Consider the following 23,367-nt stretch of genomic DNA (forward strand, 5'->3'; position numbering starts at 1 on the left):
AAATATTTTAGGAAAGGCAAAGGATGACAGACAAGCTTGAAGACACAAGCCTTCGGTTAAAAGATGAGATGGACTTGTACAAGAAAATGATGGACAAGTTGAGACAAAACAGGCATGAATTTCAAAAAGAGAGAGAGGCCACACAAGAGGTTAGCGTCCATATGCTTTTTGCTTGTACAGTGCGTGCTCCATTGTTTCAGTAGTGAGGAACTCCCTATTAATCACTCATCTTCTTTCTCTTCACAGCTCATTGAAGATCTCCGCAGAGAGTTGGAACATCTGCAGATGTTCAAATTAGAGACGGAACGGCCAGGCCGAGGCAGAAGTTCATCATCAAGTCTTTCAGAGTACAATGCCAAAACTCGGGAGATGGAACTGGAATATGAGATCAAGCGGCTGAAACTGGTAGGTATCTTTGTTTCATCAGAGGCATAGTCTACTGAACTACAAGTACTTCATGTCTGAGGTAGTTTTTTTCCTAAATAGCATCTGTATTTCTATTAAACTGTTTATATAATGCCTTTCCCAGTTATCACCACCATTGCTGGAAAAGGTTTATCCAGGCAAGTCCATGACTCGCAACGTATGTTCTTCTATGGCATATTTACAGTTAGTGTGGAATAACAGTGAAGTGCTTAGCATTGATGCCTCATGGCTCCTGGGGCCAGGGTTCGAATTACTGCCTGGATGCTGTCTGTGAACATTCAAGTGATGTGCAAGGTATATACATTGGCATCTCTAAAGCTTCTCCATTCATGAGGTTAGAGTGAGTGTGCCCTAATCTGGTTGGTGCTTTGTCCAGGTTTGGATCGTGCGTTATGCCCAATATTCCTAAGGGAGGCTGCAGCATAGCTATGCTGTCAATTAAAAAGCAGGCACAGAAAATGAGCAGGTTGATGAATGGTTATCACAGTGCTCTTTCACCGTACTGCTGGAAGTTTTCACAGTAGCATTTGAAGAATTTGTGTAGTATCACACCAGAAAGTGGCCATTACAATATATGGGTTTAAAGACAATTTAACTGTTTAATAAAAGACAGAATGCATAAAGTTATTATTTATAAGAACATAGGAATGTTTTACACAAAATAACTCCCTTTACTATTGTTTGGTTAGTTGATGCTCAAGTTAACCTGATGCCTTATCCAGTTTTAAAAGCCATCAGGATATTCCATGCCATGTTGTCAAGTATATATGGTTATTTATGTATTTTTTGGACTGTGCTTGTGTTGTGCTTTATATATATATATTTACAGATATTTCCAACCAGCCTAATGGGGATTGAGAGGATATGCCAGGAAGAATGGATTAAACTGCCCAGTTCAGATGGGGATAGCTTATAGAGACTTACCCAGTTCTGAATTAAGGGACTGAATAGTTAAATGAATAAGAGATTTCAATTTTTGATTTTTAATAATTTTGCCAACATTTTTGAAAATATGTTTTCATTTTGTCATTGTGTTATTGAGTGTATACTGTTAAATAAAAATTGTAGAAATAAATGGATAATTGTATAAAAGTGTACAGAAAGTGCAGTGGTCTGAATAGTTTCTAAATTTAATCAAATGTATGTGTACCCCCATGTGTATTTGTGTTTTACTGTATACATTACATGTGATAGTTTTTCTTAAATAGGGTTTTACTATAGAGTTTGGATATCTTTGTGTTCTGCTTTAAAATTTATGCATACTTTTTAATTTGCCTGGAAGCTACTGAGGAGTGAAAATAGCTGTAGTTAGCCATGTGAAGACACAGACCTATAACTGCATTGTGCACTCTCTCTCTCACTCTACTGTAAAGCTTGGCTTCATCATATAAAGGTTTGGCGTCCTTCCACCAAAGTTTCAGCTTGATTGCTGCCCTTGGCTGTTTTAGGCATCGTTTTGACAGCATTGAACTTCTGGCAGCCAAGAATCTGTTCCTGTTGCTCTTTTGTTTCTCCCTCAACATAATTATTTTTCTGTTTGGCCTTGCAGCAGTGAAATCACCTGAGGTTTCAGTAACCATACAGTTTATTCTTCTCCATTTTTAAGAAAAGTTTTAATTTTCCTAATTTAAAGAAAATGTATTAGGAGGATTTTAAATTATGTCCTTCCTGTTTTATTTGTTCAACAAACTGTTGCAGTGACTATTGATGAAAGGTATTTTATAGCAGTAACCTTTGGTTTTGTGTAACTAAAGGTATCTGCTTTCAATATTTAAAGTGAATTTTATGTCTACATTCTGCACTATTAACAACTTTTAAAAAATTTTTTCTTGGAATTGACCTTATTTACTTATTAAAAGTATACTTTAACTGCTTACAACTTCCATAATGTCTTGAACATCGAATACCCCCTCTTAAAAATGGTTATATGATTAAATTTAAGGCAGATCATAAGAAGGTAGTCTTAACACTAGATTATAAACAAAAGAACAGTTAGTGGACAAATGACCGGGTCAGAACATGATGTAAATGCAGAGAAAGCTTTAGGTGTCCTGAAAAGCTCTGTCAAGGAAAGAATCTTCAGGAGACAGTTGCTCACATGTTAATGTGAAGTTCATTCCAAGTTTTGGAAGCAAGAACTGAGGAAAAATTGTGTATGTTTAGTTCATGTAAATAAAGCAGGCAGACTGAAGATAAAAGAAGATCTCCAGTAGGGATATCTGGAGGAAGCAGAATTGCATAGAGGCCTGTAGATCAAGTCAGAAGGTTTGAAATACAGGTTAGAATCCAATGAAAAGAATGAGACAAATGAGTAACATCATCAGGGACTGAGTACATTCATCTACCAGCAACATTCTGAATCACCTGGATGCATAAGATAGTTGCTACTGTCCTTACCAGGGACCAGCAAAAGCCTATTTAGCTAAATACATAGTAAGGATTGTGATAGTGTTGATGAAAATGAAGAGACAGAAGTGGGTAAATGAAGAAATAAAGGAGAGCATGTTATTCAAAGTTGTATCTTATGGTAAGCCAATTTAACATTTAGAGATCTTCCAAAATTAATTTAAAATATCTTAAAATAGATTAATAACCAGATATCCAAATTAGATATCTGATTATACTATATGTCTGTTTCAAGGAATTTTCAGATGAGAGAGATGGAGAGTAAAAAACACCCTTCTATTTACTAAAGATGCTCCGGTATCTTTTATGACCAAAAAGAGTCAGGAACTCAGTTTTACATCTCCTTTGAGATTTCCATTTTTTCAGCACAGTTTCCCCATTACTGTACTGGGACAACAGGATCCTTACACAGACCACAAGGTGAGTGCCCCCTGCTGGCCTCACCAACACCTCTTCCAGCAAAAACCCAAGCTTTTCCTAGGTGGTATACCATCCAAATTACTTGCAGGGCCCAAACATGCTTAGCCTCAGGTGGATTAACTGTTCTGAAGTGTATGTGGTATGGCTGTTGGTTTTTCTCAAGTTATATTGAAAATGTCTTAAAATGTAAATGAACTTATTTTAATGAGGTTTTAAGTTGAGATTCAGATATCTGAAAGCACAACTACATTTCATTTTGATATATTGCTAAATGTTAACTTGGCTTGCCAAAACCTCTAGGTTTCAAATAGTTACAAATAGAAGGTATGTACAGGAGACTGGTGTTATTTTAAATAATGGTCATTTATCCATAAGAAAATAGCAAAGACACAATTGTAAATCTAAGCTGAAAAATGGGTATTAGAGGAAATTAAAATATGATCTGGACATTGTGAAAAGATATGATTGACTAGGCCTTTGTTGAGAGAAATTGGGATTGACAATAAGATAAAATATTAGGATATGTTTGACTGAGGGAAAAGACTGTCAGAGCGTGATTAACCACATCAAAAGCTGTTAAAAAGCCTATAAAGGGTAAGGTTGTGGGGAATGCAACCTAAGCAGAGCTATATCCTTTTATATTTAAAGTAAGGCAGTCTCATTAAAACAATGACTATGGAAACCAGATTGCTAGGTATCCTGCATGCCATTGTTCAATAGAAAATGAAAAGAATTGAGAGAATGCTTTTCACACTAATATTATAAGACCAAACTCGGTTCATTAAAGGGCGGTAACTATCATCAAATGATCTACCAAGCTGCCAGAAGGTTTAGTGTCTCTAGATGCAGAAAAAGCTTTCAGAATAGCAGAATTAGGATATATCTTTACTGTTTTGTCCATTATACCTTATTAGCCTGCAGCTGTGATTAGGCTACGGTGGGGAGAAGAGCAAGCAGTTAGTCTATAATGGGCACTTGGAGGAAGGGACTTCAATACAGGTGGTTCGCTCCGGAGACTTGTAGTTATAGCAGAGGGAAGAAGCTGGTTAGTCACAAACTATAGGGTTTACGGAAAGGTCCGTGTAAGTGATGTGAAAGGAATGTAGAGGCCACAGGAAAGAAGAACGACGGCTTCAAATGTGAAGACTAACTACAAAAAAAGTACAAAAAAGTCTGCCCAGAAAGACTTTATTTTGTTCTTTCTCTCATAGACAATAAAATATGTGTTTTTGTATTTCTGAAAAGGATACAGTTATGTTTTCAGTTGGGAAAATCTGGACAAGATACTAATTTTTAAAGCATTTAAATACATTGTAAATTGTCCATACATTAAAAAAAAAATGATTGTTTTTTCCATAATACTTTACAGTAATTCACCTGAAAACCATTCACTAAACATACATTTCCAAATTCTAAATCTAACATTATCAGAGATTGGAACCTAATTGTGTACAATACTTTGCAGCTCTGGTATCACTCAGACACATATGTTGGGACTGTCTAAATACAAAGCCATTCTGAGAAAAGGATTTTTTTTTCTAATACAGTATATCAAATAGTGTAGGATTTAGGATCAATGCATATCCTTTTAACAGCAGTGTTTGGAGTTATTCCAGATGAATTAGACTATCTGGTGATAAACTGACCATTATTTCCTATCTGAGATTGTTAGCGCATCAACTAATTCTTCTCAATTGGAAGAATCGTACTGCACCCTCCATAACTCAATGGGAAAATTACATTTTAAATTATCTAAAACTAGAAAAAAATGTAATTTTTCTTGCATGGAACTGTGCAGACTTTTTATTACTTTATTTTATTAATGCTACAGTATATTAACTTTGCTGTGCTTCTCCTTCAGTCTCTGCTAATCTCCTTTTCTATTTTTTATCTCATTTTATTAAAGATTTGCTGTCTGTTTTGGGTGAGGGTGGATGTTTTATCATGTTTTATGATCACGTAATGTAATTGTTTCAGTGATATATGGAATCACTTGTTCTGACTGAACAGACCTTTTAAAATTTTGTTTTACTGAAACTTATGCTAGAATGTCATATTACTTAACTTTTGTACTGTATTTATCTGGAACAAATAAAGATTAATATTAAAAAAAAGAAACAAGGGGAACTGTTTGTAGAACCATGCATTGCAGTACTTTTAATATGAATGATTAAAAGGAGTAAATAATAATTGTAGCAGCAAAGTTGAGAAAATTGTTTTTGTGAATAAGGTTCTTGAGACTTTCTTGAAGACTGCAAGAAAGGGTCAAGTGCAACATAAACAGTTGAAAAGGAAAGAGAGCAAAATATGATTAAGTGAGATGGACTTACAGAGATACACTTATGTGTAACACAGTGTAATACACAATTGGTGAGTCTGTGGTTACCGAGGAAATGAGAACTGTCAGTGTCATTTGTAAGAGAGAGAAGGAAATAGCAGAAACGGGATGTGGGATGTTTGAACATATCTTAAGAAGTCTTGAACTGTTCCTGATGTCAGAAGCCTTTGAAGTTAATAAGGAGACAAAGACCTGAGGGGGATGAAATGAAAGAGGTGTGGAAGGATTCTAGAGTGAGCTGAAGGCAGATAATAGATAGTACCTGCACAATTCTCTGCACTTGTACAGCATGCATTAACATGATTTTTTCTGTTTCATACTGCCATATTTGGTGTAATGTCAACAAACCTAGCTACCTTCATCTTGTGCTGTCCTACTGTATCCACAAATGGTCATGTTGTAACTTACTCTCCATGTCTGTTTTGTACAGCATGGTGATGACAAGTGTACTACCAAAAAATTCACCAAGTCATTTATTTCTTAAAAACGTACAATTGTGTCTATGTTCTGTAGGAGAACCAAAAGCTTCGGGATCAGAATGATGACTTGAATGGACAGATTCTCAGCCTCAGTCTGTATGAAGCCAAGAACCTCTTTGCAACTCAAACCAAAGCTCAGTCCCTAGCTGCAGAAATAGACAATGCATCACGGGATGAGGTAAAGATCCATCACTGCCTCAGACTAAGGGCTACCTTAATCTGCAGTTTCAGTAAAGCACATGGTTACAGACAAAGTAGCTTCTCTGCTTCTAACACTTGTCTTACTTGTTTTATCCAATGGTTTCTTGTAGCTGATGGAGGCTCTAAAGGAACAAGAAGAAATTAACTTTCGCCTACGTCAATACATGGACAAGATCATCTTGGCAATCCTGGACCATAATCCGTCCATACTGGAAATTAAAAATTAGGAGACCTCATTGGAGGTGGACAAGATGCTTCCAGCTGGTAATGGCCAGGGCCCAACTTGCCGCCATAACTTTCCTTCCACAGCGGCTGTCTCTTTGTGTGTTTACAAGGATTCTAGTGCAACCCGTTGTAGTCTGTGAATCACCAAGGTGTTTATATATTATGTGCACTTTTTCTGTTTTTTGGGTGAAATCTAAAAAAAAAAAAAATACAGTATGGGTCATAATAATGTAGCGCAAGAGTTGTCATAACTAGGGCAATTTAAATTAAAGGTCTACCTCTGCTTTTATAGTTAATTGTTAGAATGGCAAAGGTGGGCACACAGTAAGGGTGCAGGAAAAAAAGCTCCTCCCCAAAGTTGAGAAAGAATTATATTTAAAAACAAAAAAGACATAAATACAGCCACCAGATGAATATGTCTAATGAAGCATATTAACCATCACAGCCATTAAAATTGAAAATCCCCATTCTATAATGAAATGTAATTATTGGGCTTAAATAATACTGAGGGAAAGTTCTCTTATTTGCAGAAAACAATGACCAAATTCAACACCATTGTTTTATCAAGGCTATTAAAAGAATTTTAGATAATTTTATTTGGACTTCAAAGACTGAAACTAAATTGTAACGTCAATACAGCTTCACAATACAAGCAGTTTTGTTTTGAAGATTGTTAGTTGACAGATGCTGTCCACAAGAGAAACTAGGCACCCTAATAATAATAAGAAACTGGAATCCCACCATATTGTCTATACTGATGGTTCTTCCTTTCTATATAGGAAAGGGCCTTTTTGGATTGCAAAACGGGGCATCCTCAACAATCCCTCAGTCCCATGAAATGCTGTGTTGTTGCATCTTTGTAGGGTGCCCAAAATTCATGTGCACTTGTACAGCACTCATTAATGTGATTCTTGCACAATTCCTGTGTTCAACTGCCATATTTGCTGTGAAAATCAAGTGGCCGTTAGATGTTAGGGGCATGATGTCCTGGAATTTCTTTCCAACCTGAGTGTCGGTGTGCATATGTCCATTTGGTTCTTGATTCTGTCAATCTCCTTGGCAGAAGCCCAAGAAGCACACAAATGACCTACTAACACTACGGTTAATGTGAATGTATACAAAATGTTTGTGTTTATCTATGAAGACTTACAGAAGATACTGGAGAATTTGCGTACTAATTTATTTTAGAGTGACAGATTTCAGAAATATTATTGAAAGTCTATTTTTTCATAGAGAGCTATTGTAAATGAACTGCAACGTATGGAAGATTTACTGTAATTCTATTGTTTAAACTAGGAATGGCTCCTATCCAACTACAAATGCTAATTCCTAGCAAAAGAAATCCTTTCAGGTTATATTTACTCCATGTAATAATGGGTAAAAAAGAAACACAAAGGACATCTCAAAGCTGGATATGAAACCTTTGAAAAGCTGCTTGCTTCTGCAATATCCTCTGGCCTTCAGCAGCAATGACTGATGCGTGCAAGTGCCACTTTTACTAGAAAATGCTAAGGAAATTCTTTCTAATTGCACCAACAAAAGACCAGCTTATGCAAAGCAAAGGAGAATGTTGGATGTGGAGCTCCTCTTTGTAGTAATTATTATTATGTGTAACATAAATTTCTGTTTTTGGTTTTCTGTTACTTATTCATCACACTCGAATCATAGGTAATGGGAAGTGAGGCCGAGCCTCTACCTTTTTCCGTCTTTGTCCACATGTGCTGCTGGTATACACTTTCTCTTCTATCCACTGGCAGGTAGTCTTTCTATTTAAATCAGCAGAGTAAGGCCTCCGTGCACATATGAATTTAATAACAAGCACTATTAGCTCTGTGTCCTTAGATATTCACGAGAGAGGGCACTGAAAGTTTTTATGTGCCTTTTTCTTGGAGTTTGACAATAGTATGATAACAGGGTTCAACCCAACACTCGCACAGTTACTTTGGTGCCTGCAGATTAAAGAACAATCTGTTACTAGTAACCAGAACTGCAAAGGGAAGATGTATAGGACTATGAGTGGTCATGGACAATGCCAGTCAGTGAGAGACATTAGCAAAATCAGGTTAGAGAGTAGCCCTCAGTAACCTTTAAGAGCTGCCTCAGTGGGATTGAGAAATCTCTTGTTGCTGTCATGACCAGTTAATGTAAATTTCATGAATGTTAAACTTTTAATTTCCCTTCCCTACTTTTTTTTCCCCTCATGCAGGGCTCAACTGCATATGCAGCACTAGTTGCACTGACAGGGTCTGGAAAAATTGTTACATTTTATGTTGCCTTCAGTGCACTTTTTTGGGAGAGGGGTGCCACTGTTATCTTTATCTACTGCTTTTGGTGCCTTTTATTTAATGTGTCACAGCTGTAGTAAATTTCACCCCCTCTGCCCCCCCCCCCCCCCAATCTTTGCCACATTCCATACTAAGGCTAATGTGTATTTATTTACATACAAAATATACACAAGTAGGTTTTCAGAAATTGTAAATTGTGTATATAAAAGTCACAATTTGTATTCATGTGCCACTTTGTCACTGAAAAAAAAATCTTCATCTGTAAAGCAATGCCTTTTTTACAGTTTGTGAGAAGCTAAAGGTAAAGTTATCCAGTATGTCTTTTTATTTGGTTTTAGAAGCAATGTATTGTTTAAGCATAAGAAATGAAAAAAAATTTGTACAAAGTGTTTTTTCTTAATATTTACAAAAAAATAATCAAGACTTGCTGTACAAAATGCTGTTTAATTATTTATTTTAGGAGCCATGGTGCACCTTTGCTGGATGTTTGTTCTGTGATTTGAGGGTAAATTCTTTGCACTGACGTCAGAGCTCATTGTTTAGAGCTGGTGGATGTGTTTTATATTTATATTGATAAAAAACTGACTTGTAATCTAATGGTTTATGTAAAGGCATTATCACTGTACTGTTCCAACAACTTCCAATTCAAATCTCCATTCTTCCTTGGGAAGCACATCAATTTTACAGATGATATAGCTTGTTGAAGAGCTGCCTTATTCTATTTCACTGCAAAAATGGCATTTTATTCTAATTACACCTCTAGGAAAGATCATGGAATGCAGGCTAATATTTTGCTTCTATTTTAACCTACAAGCTAGCATGTGCTGACTATTTGCTGTTGATGAATCTGTGAGCAGTATACTGAAGGGTTTAAATGGCATTTAGAAGTAAAGGTATGGTTTCTCCTCCCCTCACCAACTGGTGACAAGAAGAAGCAAGAACTAGTGCCTGACAGGAAGCTAATCCCTCCAATCCTCAGTAAGGCAAGCAGAATACATTACCCACATTTAGAAGATTGTGAAAAGTACACAAAATTCATCCACTCCATTTTAAGATGGCAAAATTGCATGCTGTGCCTAACATGTCAACAGAATGATACTCAACAGGAAAGCTATATAACTTGCAAAATGGTCTGCTGCTCTCTTTCCATTACTGTTGGCTATTGTTTTTTGGATATAAAGCCCTGCCATTGCAGTCAAGTAATGCTTGTGCATTATCTTTTTCTAAAATTGTACAGTGATAATGCCTTTTCCTAATCACTCTTCAATTGTTACACACTCATCTCACACACGGCTAGAGCGGTGCTTTATTACTGTATTGTCACAGTGTCTCCCTGGTTCATAATCATGGCTGAGTGACACAAGTAGATCTGATGTGTTACTTATCATGAGCTGTAAATATGGTGAATTGCTTCTGGCATGATTAAAGAACTGTCACAGAAAACTTTGTTGTTGTTGTTTGTTTTGCCCCCCTTTGCAAAGCTGAAACCATTAATGTATGCTCTGGAATGAGATTCTAAGTTTAATTTTGGCATTAAAGAGACATGCTGATATTAAGTAATAAAAATATGATGTACATTAATGGGTGAAATGGCGAAAGAGAGTAGTGTTGCTATCTCCCATACCCAGAAATTGATTCAGCTTTCAGCTGAGGTGCTCTCTTTGTGGAGTCTGCTTCTTTTCTCACCTTTTGTGAGCCTATAGTATTATAAAGTGGCATGGTGGGTTATCAGTGATCCTGCACTGGAAAAAAAAGCAGATTGAGAAGATAAGTAAATGGATGAATTGAATAATACCAAGCACTGAAAAGATATTTTGCTTACATAAAACCAGACCTGACAGGAAAAAAAATGCTAAAACTTATCTCTGGTCTATTTAGGATGACACTTGTTACTCATTCTTCCATTTGTGATTAGAAGGAAAGTGGAGACAAAAATCCTGGCTGGCTGATAGGAAAAACGGAATATATATATACTTTATTTTTTAGATTTTTACCAACTCAAAAGCTTTCTGTTTAAAATGTTTAACAGACCTTGTAATATAGAGCTGGAACATGCCTTTTACTGAAAACACTACAAGGAAGGTTAATTTCTTCTGGTACAAATATATTCATTAAGAAATGTTTTTAAAATGTTTACTGTTTCTCAGAAGATGCTATGAGTTTCTGCTCAAAACACTACATGGCTAACATTTCAATTTTTGCTATTATTCCATACCATTTACAAGTTGCATGTACATAATTGAGAGCTGTTTCCATGACTCTGCCAGGTCGTGCACACACAATAAGGGGACTGAATGGTAATGAAGTGGTGCCAAAATATACAGCCAGAGGGTGTTTAATCCTCCTATTCCCAGTCAGTTCTCCTCCTTTTCCACTATCCTAAAATGGCCTCTATAACCAAAGCAGAGGAACAATATTAGTAGCACAAGGGAAGGATTTGGCAGCCATATTAAAAACCATAAAAAAGCAGCTGTGGAAAAGTGGATCGTGATCAGAAAAAGATGACAGAAGCTCTTTATGCAAAGAGTTAATTGCTGATGAAATTGACCAACTGAAACACACTGTAAAAGCAGAAACACTTATTTTTGAATACATGCTGGACTAGCCTGTCCGGTTCAGGTAATTAATTAGGTATTGTTTTTTCACTTGATCCCCTAGATATTTCCTCCATAGCTTAACACTAATTTAGTTTATATTTTTACTTCCTCATTGTTCTTGTTTTGATACACCACACCTATTACATTGCAACATCTATCTCTTCTCTAACCCATGATTCCGGTTCAGGGATGCATGGTGCTGGTACCTATCCTAGCAGGACTAAGTGAAAGGAGGGAATCAACCCATTCACTACAGCATTTGTAGGGCACACTTGCTTATGCCAAGCTAATTTAAAATGGTCAGACAACCAAACACACAATCATTTGCAATCTGGAAGGAAAACTAGAGGAAAGCCCACATGGACATTAGGATAATTTGCAAACCTGGCTAATATTGAAATGGACAGTTCTTGAATGTTTTACTGGTTAATTCAGTCCCATGTGATAACACCGGTATCTCCTGAAACATGTGACTCCTCCTAAACTCAAAAATGAAATCTCCCAACAATTCTGAACCTTTGTGTAATTGTCCGTATTTACAAACTTGCAAGATTCAAGTCCTTAATCATCTTTGAGATACTGTTTCCATAAGAATTGAAAATGAGAGCTGATCTTTCTTTTTGTCCAAGCTAAAATACTTTTATAAATAACACAATTAACTTTATTTTACAAGCATTCTGTCACCAAATGATATCAAGAATTACCCTTAAACACACTTAAGTCCTTTTCACTCCAGCTACTTTTTATTTAATCCCACTACCTAATGCAGAGTTACATGAACTCAGACTGAAACATGTTTGGCTTCTATCCACTTAAAAACAGCTAAGCACAACACTAGGAAGGTGTATTAAGGGATCACAGATTGTGATAAATTTTGGGGAAATGAATCAGGAGCATTTTTTATTCATCACAATAAATGTACATCTGGTATTTTCTTGTTTAATATGATACATGCAACTAATACAAAATGACTGCTGTGGGGGAGCCTGTAGTAGTAGTTGCAGTCATAGTCCTATTCATATTGCCATGTGCATTAATTAGACCTACTGCCTCACTGTTCCAGTATCCTAGGTTTAAATCTCTGTTCAGACACTGTCAGTACATTTTTTCCATGTTCATATTTATTTTCACGGGCTACTCTGGTGTCTTCCTACATTCAAAAGACACAGAGGTTAGGTTAATTGCTGACTCTAAACTGGTGTAGCATGAGTATGTACAGTATGTGTATCTATATATGGACTGGCATCCCACTCAAGGTTCAATAACTCCTGGCCAGTGGTGCTATTGGAACGAGGAAATCCTGCTTTGGAGAGGGGTGGCCAAGCAAGGTTGATCAGTTATACTCCAAAACATAACCATATTTTTTCAGAGAACCAGTTTGCATAAACCCCAGGAGTCAGTGTTGCCTGATGGGCAAAAAAGGAGGTGGTGGTGTTTGTTTTTTTTTTTTTCTTCTCTGGGGTGAAGGTACTTGTTTTGGATATATCTCGCTATGTTCAAAGTTGACACAAATGAAACAATAACTGGTTTAAAAAACAATAAGGTTACTATCATTCATATGTGTCTGTTTTATTAGAAAATTGCTAAATATTTTAATTGTGAGGGATTCATAAGAAGCAGGTAAGTACTGTGTTCAATTTTGTCCCATTTATATAACGTTTCCCATTGACAAATTATAGATAGATAGATAGATCTTTATTGTCATTGTCACTTTTACAAAGGAACAACGAAATTAAAGGATAAGTTATAAGTTCTATACACATTAAATAATTTAAATAAGAAATCAATGCATGTTTGAACTAAGGCAAATGTGTATATTGCTACCAGTAAATATTGTAACAATTCCTTTTATCTTCATATACAAGTAAATAAAGAAAACTGGATGAGGTCTTATGGTAAGGTACACAAAAATGACTGCAACAGATCAACCTCATGATGGTAGGAGTCTCATCTAATTGTTACTTTCTCCTTAATACAAAAGCAATTTATATAGAAGCCTGTTACATTTTAAAAAATAATGAACAACTAGAAGGGTATGTCTGGATGCTGACAAGTAATAAAGATGTTAACCTTTCCTCCTCCATTTCTTGTAAAGTTACCTTCCTAGACACATTGATAAAGAGCTTCTTGTAATTTGTGCAGCTTGCAGTAAAGAGGAACCCATTTGAACCCTTTATCTTAAGCAGATGTGCATTCCTGGGGAGAGACGTTCTAAGTTTCTGTGAAAGTCCACTTTTTACAAAGTAAAGATAAAACTTGGCTTAAGGTTTCACATCATAACCCCTTACATATCTAAATGATTTTCTAACTGAACCTAGCATAAAGCCCTTCTTGTTTATGAGTTTGAAGAACTGAGCAAGTAGACACAGTCAACACTATTATGTCAATATTTAAATGTCTTTTGGCTATTTTCTTCACTACAAGTAGAAACCCTTTACTATGCTTATACCATATTACACTGGTCCTGCTCTCATCATGCCGTTAAAATGTACATTAAATAAAATTTACTGGATATATTAACTTTCTGGTACTATGATGTGCCTTTAGGTATAAAAAACTTCATGTTGAGCCTCAATTAAAATATGCTGTATGGCTGTCCCCGCATGTACTTCATACGTGGTCATTTATAAAAAATGCCATGACATAACTTGCAAAAACGTGTTTTCTAAATAACTTTAAAAGTAGTGAATAAATCCTACTTTTTGAATGAATTCATATGGCGATTCATTTGACTCCATATTCCCAGAGAGCTGCTTGATTTGTTCAAGTTCACTTAAGCCAAAGGTTTTTAAAACTCTTCACAAACAGCTTAAAAGCCACAGCCGCTGAGAGAATTGTGGTAGTGTGAACGGTCCCCTCTCAAATCAATTCCCTTTAAAGGGCTACACATCAGAATACCGTAGCAAAGGTAAGGAGCTGCACTCCATTCCCAGATAGCTATCTATGAAAGGGCTGTAAAAATACTCTAGCAGAAGCCAAAAACTTTATTTCAATCATTACTTATATTTATTGGCAGAAAAAACAAGCATAAATGTTAGGCATGAGATAACGACCTGAACTGTTCAAACCAGAGACACAGCAAGCTTTTGTAACAGCTTTTCGTTGTTGCAGTATTTTTTCTTCTGAAATCTGATGTAATTTTGTGAGTGACAGAACAGTTTGTAGATGTCATGCTTGTCATCTCTCTCAGGCAGTTGTGATGTCTCTTAAAATGCTTTAAAAAATGTGTCCTTTATAAGGTGCCGTTGATAGCTATCTTATGCCAGATTTTGCATCAGCTGAATCTCCACAACTGATAAATTCCCAAGATCTGGTTAGTTGTAAGTGAGGCTACTTTTAGCTAATTATAAGGAACATGTTGACTTGCAAAGTCCCTATTTCACGTCTTCTTACAACACACTGGTTAGTTTTTCTGAGCTTAAACACATAGGCCTACATAACTAAAATAAAATCACTCTTAATATTTACTTTTACATTTGTATTCCCAGAATTCGTTATTCTATTTGCATGCACTTTAAAACTCGTATCCTGTCTTCTAAAAATCCTATGAGTCATTAGTTGTGTAACTCCCTTATGATCCATGTGTTAAAGCTAACTTTACTGTATGAGCACTGGGCACAAATGTATTCACTTAAAGGTTAAATCTATCAAAATAATCCTAAATAAAACACACAAATTAAATATTATGAGTTGTATTTAGCGAACTGTATTTTTTATCCTTGTTACACTGGATCAAAATGTTTATAAACTTGCATTTATTTTTCACTGGCTTTCACTTTTTTTCCTTTGGTAAATGGAGCACTGATGTAGCCTTTCTTAGTTATACTAATTATCATCTTCTCATATTCTTAATTATATAGTAATGCCTGTCTTGCGAGTCTATCATTTTATCAATTGAGCAATTACAAATTATATTTGAAAGATAAAAATGCAATACTACATAAGTAAATGGTGTAACATTTTTAAATAAAATTCAAAATTATGCTCTCTATGGCTTATGACTGAACTAGACCAAATTATCCCATGGTCTTGCGTTGAAAAAAAACAAAACATTTTTTTTACTTTGGGGTGGCACATTGAGAGAGTTGCTGCCTCGCAGTGAGGACACCAGGGTTAGTGTCCCTGCGTGGAATTTGCTTGTTCTCCCCGGTTTCCTCCCACAGCACAAAAACATGCAGGTTAGGTAGTTTGGCAACACTAAATTGTCCCTAGTGTGTGACTGGAGTGTGCATATGTGTGTGTGTTGTCCATGCGATGGACAGGGTTTGCTCCTGCCTTGTGCCCTATACCAGCTGGGATTGGCACCAGCACCATGTGACCCTATTCATGTCAAAGCAGTATAGAAAAAAATGGACTTTTTTACTTTTTAATTTAAATATACATTTTCAATTTGATGTTTTTCATGTGAATTTGTCCTTTTAACAAAGAGCATTTGCGTTCACTTTCACTAATCTCATCATAAATGCCAAACGTCGTATGACATGCATCCTCTTACCTTACATAACGATTTCAGCCTCATCATGCGTAGCACTGTTCCAAAGTATCGACGAGTTTGAAATCCTGCTAAATAAATCGTTATGGTTTGATTTTGATTGGGGTACAATTTTAAAACATAATACCCATAGACGAAAACAATTATATGCCTTATTTCTTATTAAAACTTAGAAAAGATACACATACGTAAGAAGCGAAGTACCCAGGACGCAGTGAGAAGGGGGCGTGGTTACATTCCTCTACGAGATGAGCAAAGAAGCGGGAGTCTTCGATGGTGTTGGACGCATGCGCGATTTAAACTAATTTCGGGCCTTTTGGCCTTAGCGCTGTTATTTCCGTCTTGGGAGTTAGCGACCTGCGTTCTTGAGTAGGGTGTAGTGATGGACATCTCTAAACATTTATGAAACCGGACGTTTAGGTTCACGTACTGCTACGTTTTCTGTTGATTAAGGTCTTTTAAGCAGAAAGAAAGTTTGAAGAAGTAAATATTTGTGGAGAGACAGAGGTAAGCGACTGGCCAACTTCTGTAAAGTGCACAAGTACCGAAGTTCGATATCAGTCAGCTACACACCAGCTGTTATGACGGCGCACTGTTTATCAATGTACGTTCTTTATTGAGGTTCTTAATAGGTACAGCATGCAAACCAAACCCTCCACTTTTATTCCTGTTAACAACGCGTGTTTCATACGCCCTTCATCGTCCACGTATTTGAATTCTGTCTACCATTGTGGTCGTAAGAGTAAGAGATGGAAACAAGTGCGATGCTTGGAAAGTTAAAGCGGGTCGGGGTTTGGTATATAACCGGTTAAGCCGCTCGAAAACGTTTTGTACGTTATAGTTTACAAAACTGGCCAACAAAGCTTCACAGTTGATTTCGAATAGCGATCAGCTGTTCATATTTGTGCACGCTATTCTGGTTTCGGAGTACTGTACAGTAGTTACTACATCTTAACTTCTGAGCGTGCAAGACTTTATAACTATTACGAACAGAAACCGTTTCCTGATACATTGCCATGGTTTTTCAGACTGTGTAGTTTTTTCATTTTTAGGCTCTTTTCCACCATGAAATGCTGGTTATTTACCGATCGTCTGTTGTCCAGCCTGCTTGTGATCTCTCTAGACTAAAGTGAGCTCGTCGCTTTTTAGTAGGCATTTTCGATTTAAAAAAAAAAAAGGAACTGTAAGTCAGGCCAGACTTAACAGCCCAGAACAGCTTTATTCACTTCTTTCTGGCAACAGAAATAATCTGTCCAGCAAGCCGTGGACCTTCTCCAGTTAAACCGAGCCAGAAACACCTTATGCCAGCATTTTCCCTGGATGCTCAAACCACCAAATCTGGTTCTGTCAATCTGTAAGAGCATAAATGTATTCGGAGGTCCAACCAGATTGTAATTCTCCACCACTAGTACTGGAGAGTGAGCCTAAGTCATTCTCCACCCTGCTTAATCCAATTATGGGGCATGGAACATCACTGAACAATGATGGGAAAAGCGCTATACAGTATAAATAACATGCATTATTATTACATTTCTTCACAGGGTCCACTCATGAGCATTCACACTAGGTTCAGCTTACAGTAAAAACTAACTAATCTAGTGTACTACAACATATGTGGAAGAACTTTCTGATGATCTTTAACATAAAATGTTTTATGAATTTAACATGTTTTCCACTGTTTTCCAGAATTGCTTTGCTACAAATATATACCAAAGTCGCTTAAAAAATAAAACTGCACAGACAGCTTGAAAACCAAACTATTCAGTATAGCTGTTATCAGCTGACTTAAATCATCTTTTAGTTCTTCCACTTGTTCTCCATCAACAGTAAATATTTATGAAATGAGCTGATGGTTTATGCTAATTATTTGCCCCTTTGATATGGAATTGTCAAATTCTACAGTAAGTACTGCAATTATTTTTTTTTTTATTTGGGGTGGGAATGTCTAATGAAAATAATACAGGGTGGTCCAGATCTAATTATGCAATTATTGCATTGCATTAAAAGTTGCATAGTTAGATCTGGACCACCCTGTACACAGTAAGGCGTCTAAGGACTGTGCAATGTGACACCACAGTCTGACCCCTTTGTAAGGTTGTCCACTATAATATATATATATATCTATATATATCTGTGAAGTTTTCTCAATTGAGGATATTTGTTCAGCTGGGGAAAATCCTTATTTTTCTAAACTTTTCAATTTTTAGTAGTAGTATATAAGTATACAAAGTAGGTCCTCGAATAATACATCACAAAAAATTGGGTCACTGTGCTTTGATGCTTTATTACATGTGGCAGAAATACGTGATGCAGACATGCTTAATTTTTATAATTTTTTAAGTTTTTTTTTTTTTTTTTTTTGCAAAGTCCTGAGCATACCTATTTTTTTAATCTTTTTTAGAGAGTTTAGTATTGTCAAATATACCATGGTCAACCCTGGAAATGAGGGTATATGTTCTGAGCTGGAAGATGACCAGAATCTGGAGTCCTTTACGGAGATTAACACTACTCTTTATGTAGATGGCTCACTTGAAGAAGAGGACTGGGAGAAAGAGATCCGTGAAAGTCAGCCGTATGGTAAGAATATCCTGGTTTTGCATCTCATATTCATATAATCACTTCCACAAAGATTAATAAGATTACTTGGAAAAAGTTACAACAGTTTAACCTAGGCATTTTTGATTGCAAACAGCATTTACTAATACCCAGTTTGCACATTGTCTCAGAAACTTGTGAATCTGTTTTGTGTGATGTTCTTGGTATGCAGTAGTTAGTACCTACCAAAAGTGGTCCAAGGAAGGACAGGTTGTGAACCACTGACAGGGTTATGAGCGCCTAAGGCTTATTAGTATGTGTGAGGAGCAAAGGCTAGCACTTATTGTCTGACCCCACAGATGAGTACTGTAACTGTTGGCCGTGACAGAGAGAGAGGTCTCGGAACACACGTGCTATGTATGGGGTTGTGTAGCTGCAGAGAGGTCAGTACCTATGTTGATCTCTGTACACTGCCGAATGCACCCACAATGGTTATGTGAGCATCAGAACTTACCATGAGGAATGGAAGTAGGTAGCCTGGCCTGATGAATCGTGTTTTCTTTAAGATCATGCGGACAGCTGGGTGCATGTGTGTCATTTACCAGGGGGAGAGATGGCAGCACTGTGGGAAGAAGTCAAGCTGGCAGAGGCAGTGTTATGCTCCGGGGAATTTTGGGGCCAGGCATTCATGTGGATAATATTACTTTGACGCATTCTACCTGCTTAAAGATTGTTGCAGGGCAAATGCACTCCTTCATGATAATGTTATACCTTGATGGCAGTTAGCTGTGTCAAAAATTCTTTAGGAATGGTCTGAGAGACATGACAAAGAGTTCAAGGTGTTGGCTTGGCTTCCACATTCCCCGTATCTCAATCTGATCAGACATCTGTCGACTGGGCTGAAAAACAAGTTTGATACACAATTTACAGGATTTAAAGGATCTGCTGCTTATGTCTTAGTTACTGATACCAAAAGACACTTTCTGAGATCTTGTGGGGTCCATGCCTTGTCGAGTCAGAACTATGTTGATGGCATGAGGGGGTTCTACATAATATTAGGCAGGTGATCATAATGTTGTAGCTGATCTTTTGAACATTTTCTTTCAGTTTCGTTCCTTACCTTCAAACACACCTTCCAAATTAACTGACTCCATCAAGGTAAGTGACAGTGATGCACACAGTAGAGCCATCACTTTGTGTATGTTCATTCTGCTGCATTTCAAAACAGTAGTTTGACCCCAAACAAAAAGAAAATGGAAAAAAAAGTAGAAAAGCATAGATTTAGGTGTGGGTATTAGAAATTCAAAGGTTTTATGTTTCCCTTTGCACACAGTTAAACAATTTTTAAGAATTGTAAAAGGAATCCGATTATTCTTGAAAGCTAGATGGAAACTAATCAGAGACTTTTAAAAATTAATTGAAATTTTTTTCAACAGTATCATAAGAACACTGTATATAATATATGGCCAGTGTAGTAAAATGAAAAGAAGAAATGTTATTACTTAATACTAAGGCTGGGTATTGGCACTAAAGTCCCAATTGAGTTAGGTTCATATTCACAATGCCCCAATTCCATATTGATTTCATCTTGACTGAATTAGCAAGAACTGATATATTTGAAATGGTGGCTTTTTTTAGAGATTACTTAACCATACATAGAGAACATTAATATACCGTGACACTTTATTTGAAGGGTGTCTACATAGTGACTTCATATGCATAAGCATGGAATGACGTTTACAGTTAACGTCAGTATTTGCAATATTTGGAACAAAAGATCATTGTTACTTAGGTTTTTTTTTTTCTTTTTCACAGCACTGCACTCATTTAAAATTCGCCATAACTTAACTAACACATGTATCGCCACACCAGAGTACACGCATATTATAGGGAGCTCCCTGTTTTAAAACAATGCAATTGCATATACATTATAACACTTCAGGAATTATCTTGTGAATACTATTATTATAAAATGATCAAATTTTTTTCTTAAATAATATTATTCAAAAACCTATTTGTGTGCTCTGAGTCTCCATGTAGACACCCTTCAACTAAACTGTTAGCCAAATGTATTCCCCTATTGGGCATTTAAAATAATCTTGAATTACTTGAAATTAAAAACATAATGGGAACACTCATGCCTTTCTATAATTCTACAAGTTACACATATCTTCAGTTGCTCATGTGTAACAGTTATGATAATCAGTCTTGAGAATGTGTATTCACAGTTCTTCCTCAGACTAAAAGAAAGCATTATAAAACAAGGTTCTAGCGCTGATGCTTGTTTACAGTAGCATTATATGAATTTAATAGACAAAGAACCAGGCATCATGACTGATAACGCCACTAATATTATTTGTACAGTACAGCTTATGTAGTTACTTCATGTCAGCTGCTTCCCACACACGCTCACTTTGGTACAGCAGACTGGCCTGGTAAGGCAACTTGGAAATATTTTTCACCTTAGCAGTACAGCTAGCCACGTGCTTAAAGAAAAGTAGCATTTATTGGATATGCTAATACACAAACTGATTGATGTGGTCATGCGAAGGAACAGCGCATTGGAAATGCTAGAATGCTTGCTGGCTGTTGCTCCAAAAACCAATCTAAGCAGCTCTGTATATAGGTATGTAGTGAGGTTGCTCCTGGCGTGACTGGCATGCAGCGCACTTGTCTGCAACACATCTGCTATAGGTGCTAAATCATTTTTAATATTGTGAGATTTGACTGTCATGTCGGAATTCACTGCCCAGGATGTTGGGGCTGGGGGAGGGGGGATTTTCACATACACAGGTGGGGTTGGATATTCAGACCCACTCATGTAACATAATCTGCATTTGCATAGTTTCCCTGAGCTTCATCTCCTCCTAATTCCACGTCCCGCAGTGAGGGTTACTCGTAGTAAAGTGCGTTTTCTGTAGAAAGTATTAACAGGCATTTTAGCAACATCTGCTGGATCAGATGTGAAAAACGAAGATAAGCAATAATCTACATGTAGCAATTGAGCAGGATAGAGATTCACAAAATCGATCTTGAGACTTTAAGAATCAATATCAAATCATTTAAACGAAAAATGATTAATTGGAAAATCAATGTTTTTACCCAGGCCTACTTAATACACTTAGTGAATCTGATCTAATGGATGCAAAAGTAACTTTCAATATTTTTCTTGCATCAAAAATGCTGTGTTCTGGAAAGGCTAAAATTTGTATGACTTGACGTTAACTTTTCAGCATAACAGACTAAAGTCAAAGCTGAACTTCAGTGTTTAAGAATAAAAATGTTAAGTGACAGCTCTGTCAAATGTCCAAAATAAATATTTAATTACATAATTATTGCCTGACATGTCCATCAGTACTCTTCGTGGAACATGATTGAATAAAAACAGTTTGGAAAGTTGAATTATGCTGAAACATATCCTAACAAACAATTTTAATTACTGCCAAAGATTTTAATAATTAACTTAGGGGTGTAGGAATTAATCCATCAACATTCATTTTTGTTTCTCCTAGTCATTTTTAATTATAAATTGACATTTTTGTAATGCAAAATTTAATGTAAGTTACATGTATGAAACTTGGGACATTATCAAGTAGCCTAATAAGTGAAATGGAGCATATATTTAACATAGTGTGTTTGTGTGTATGTCTATGTAATATATAAAACTGTAAGCGTCATTAAACTGCATTTTGAAGTTTAATGTGTGAAAATCAAAATCTTTATTTATATATAAAAAAAAAAAAAAGGGCTAAAGTGTAAACAAATTGTCCAGGAAGAGTTTTTTTCCCCCCTAAGGAAATATGCTAAAAATGCAGGACTTCCTTTTACATTTAAAGTTATTCTAACTTTATCATTTTGCAGACACTGAAGATGTCATTCGGTTTGAGAGTCGTTCCCTGGATCATCTTGTTCAGAGAGGTGAAAATGTATATAATCCTGCTTCTCATCATGTTCCACCCATCAAATGGGTCCGCTTGTATGTACACCATATTAGAGGACAATTTGAGGACGCTGAAGAATAAGGTCTTAATATGACTTTTTCATTTAAATTTGTGGTGTTCTTTTTTTATTTTTTTTTTGTGTAAAATTTATTTTAATGTATTTTTTTTTAAATTTATCTCCTACAAGAAAACCTAGTACGCGTTCAGGAAAAAAAGAAAAGTTACAATATCCACTTTAGTATTTGTTGTAATTCTGTTTCATGTTCATATATGAAATATAATTTTTGAAAGATGGGCTTATCTGTTTTGTTTTTTTGCATCTGTATTGCATTTTGAGTATGAAAGAGAACCAAAAATGGGTGAAAATTCTAATCTGTTATTAGAAGCAGCATTAGAAAAGTCTCAGCAGTAAAAAAAAAAATGGCTCATGAATAAAATATAAAGAAACTTAGTGTTTTAGATAAACATACTGTATACTGTAAGTTTATATTTTATCACACTGCTGAAAGATTAATGTGTGTAACAGTTTTAATATTGTAATCACTTAGACTTTTTATTGTTGTTTTGTCTGTTTTCACTGTCCATACTTAACCCAATGACACAGTAGCTAGTCCATTAATTTTTTAACCCATACTGTCTTATTAGCTTTTAGACCATTAGATGGCAGTGTGAGTATAGTATAGAGCCCAAACTAATGACAAAAGCATTTTTGAACTTTTATGAAGTTAGCTAGCCAGTAAAGCCTTAAAACGGACCACTTTTGTTTAGGTGATGTAAACACCATAGACAGTAATTGCACTGTAGTGATTTTGAAATCAAAGTTTTGTGTGTTCCAGAGCCTTGGAGCATTTTGCTTCATCCTTGTTTTACCAATTTCTTTATTGTCTTTCCATTATACTCATTTACTTTTTCAGTGCCAAGCCAATTTAGTGGAGCTTTTTTCCCCCATAACAAAGTAAACTGTATTTTAAGGAACATATGCTACCTTTAGATTTTATTTTAATTTGTGTATTGCACTTGGT

General features: G+C 36.0%; 2 protein-coding genes and 1 long non-coding RNA gene across 5 annotated transcripts in view; 2 read left to right on the top strand and 1 right to left on the bottom strand.

The window, feature by feature from the left end:
• Positions 1 to 10,223, top strand: part of LOC114664632 (rab11 family-interacting protein 4-like) — a 122,405-nt gene extending 112,182 nt beyond the window's left edge. For all 3 annotated transcript variants that reach the window (XM_028818820.2, XM_051936295.1, XM_028818821.2), the window contains 4 exons: positions 12 to 149; positions 247 to 405; positions 6,104 to 6,247; positions 6,381 to 10,223. In XM_028818820.2, coding sequence (XP_028674653.1) covers positions 12 to 149; positions 247 to 405; positions 6,104 to 6,247; positions 6,381 to 6,497 — 558 coding nt within the window. In that variant the 3' untranslated portion in view covers positions 6,498 to 10,223. The remainder of the gene's footprint in view (positions 1 to 11; positions 150 to 246; positions 406 to 6,103; positions 6,248 to 6,380) is intronic.
• The window catches only part of LOC127530157 (uncharacterized), a 29,419-nt gene extending 13,387 nt beyond the window's left edge, over positions 1 to 16,032 (bottom strand). The window contains exon 1 of the long non-coding RNA XR_007936671.1: positions 15,873 to 16,032. This is a non-coding gene — a long non-coding RNA (uncharacterized LOC127530157). The remainder of the gene's footprint in view (positions 1 to 15,872) is intronic.
• dgke (diacylglycerol kinase, epsilon) overlaps positions 1 to 23,367 on the top strand; it is a 521,693-nt gene that overhangs the window by 382,240 nt on the left and 116,086 nt on the right.

Source organism: Erpetoichthys calabaricus, chromosome 14 (assembly GCF_900747795.2).
Source record: "Erpetoichthys calabaricus chromosome 14, fErpCal1.3, whole genome shotgun sequence".
Taxonomy (NCBI): domain Eukaryota; kingdom Metazoa; phylum Chordata; class Cladistia; order Polypteriformes; family Polypteridae; genus Erpetoichthys; species Erpetoichthys calabaricus.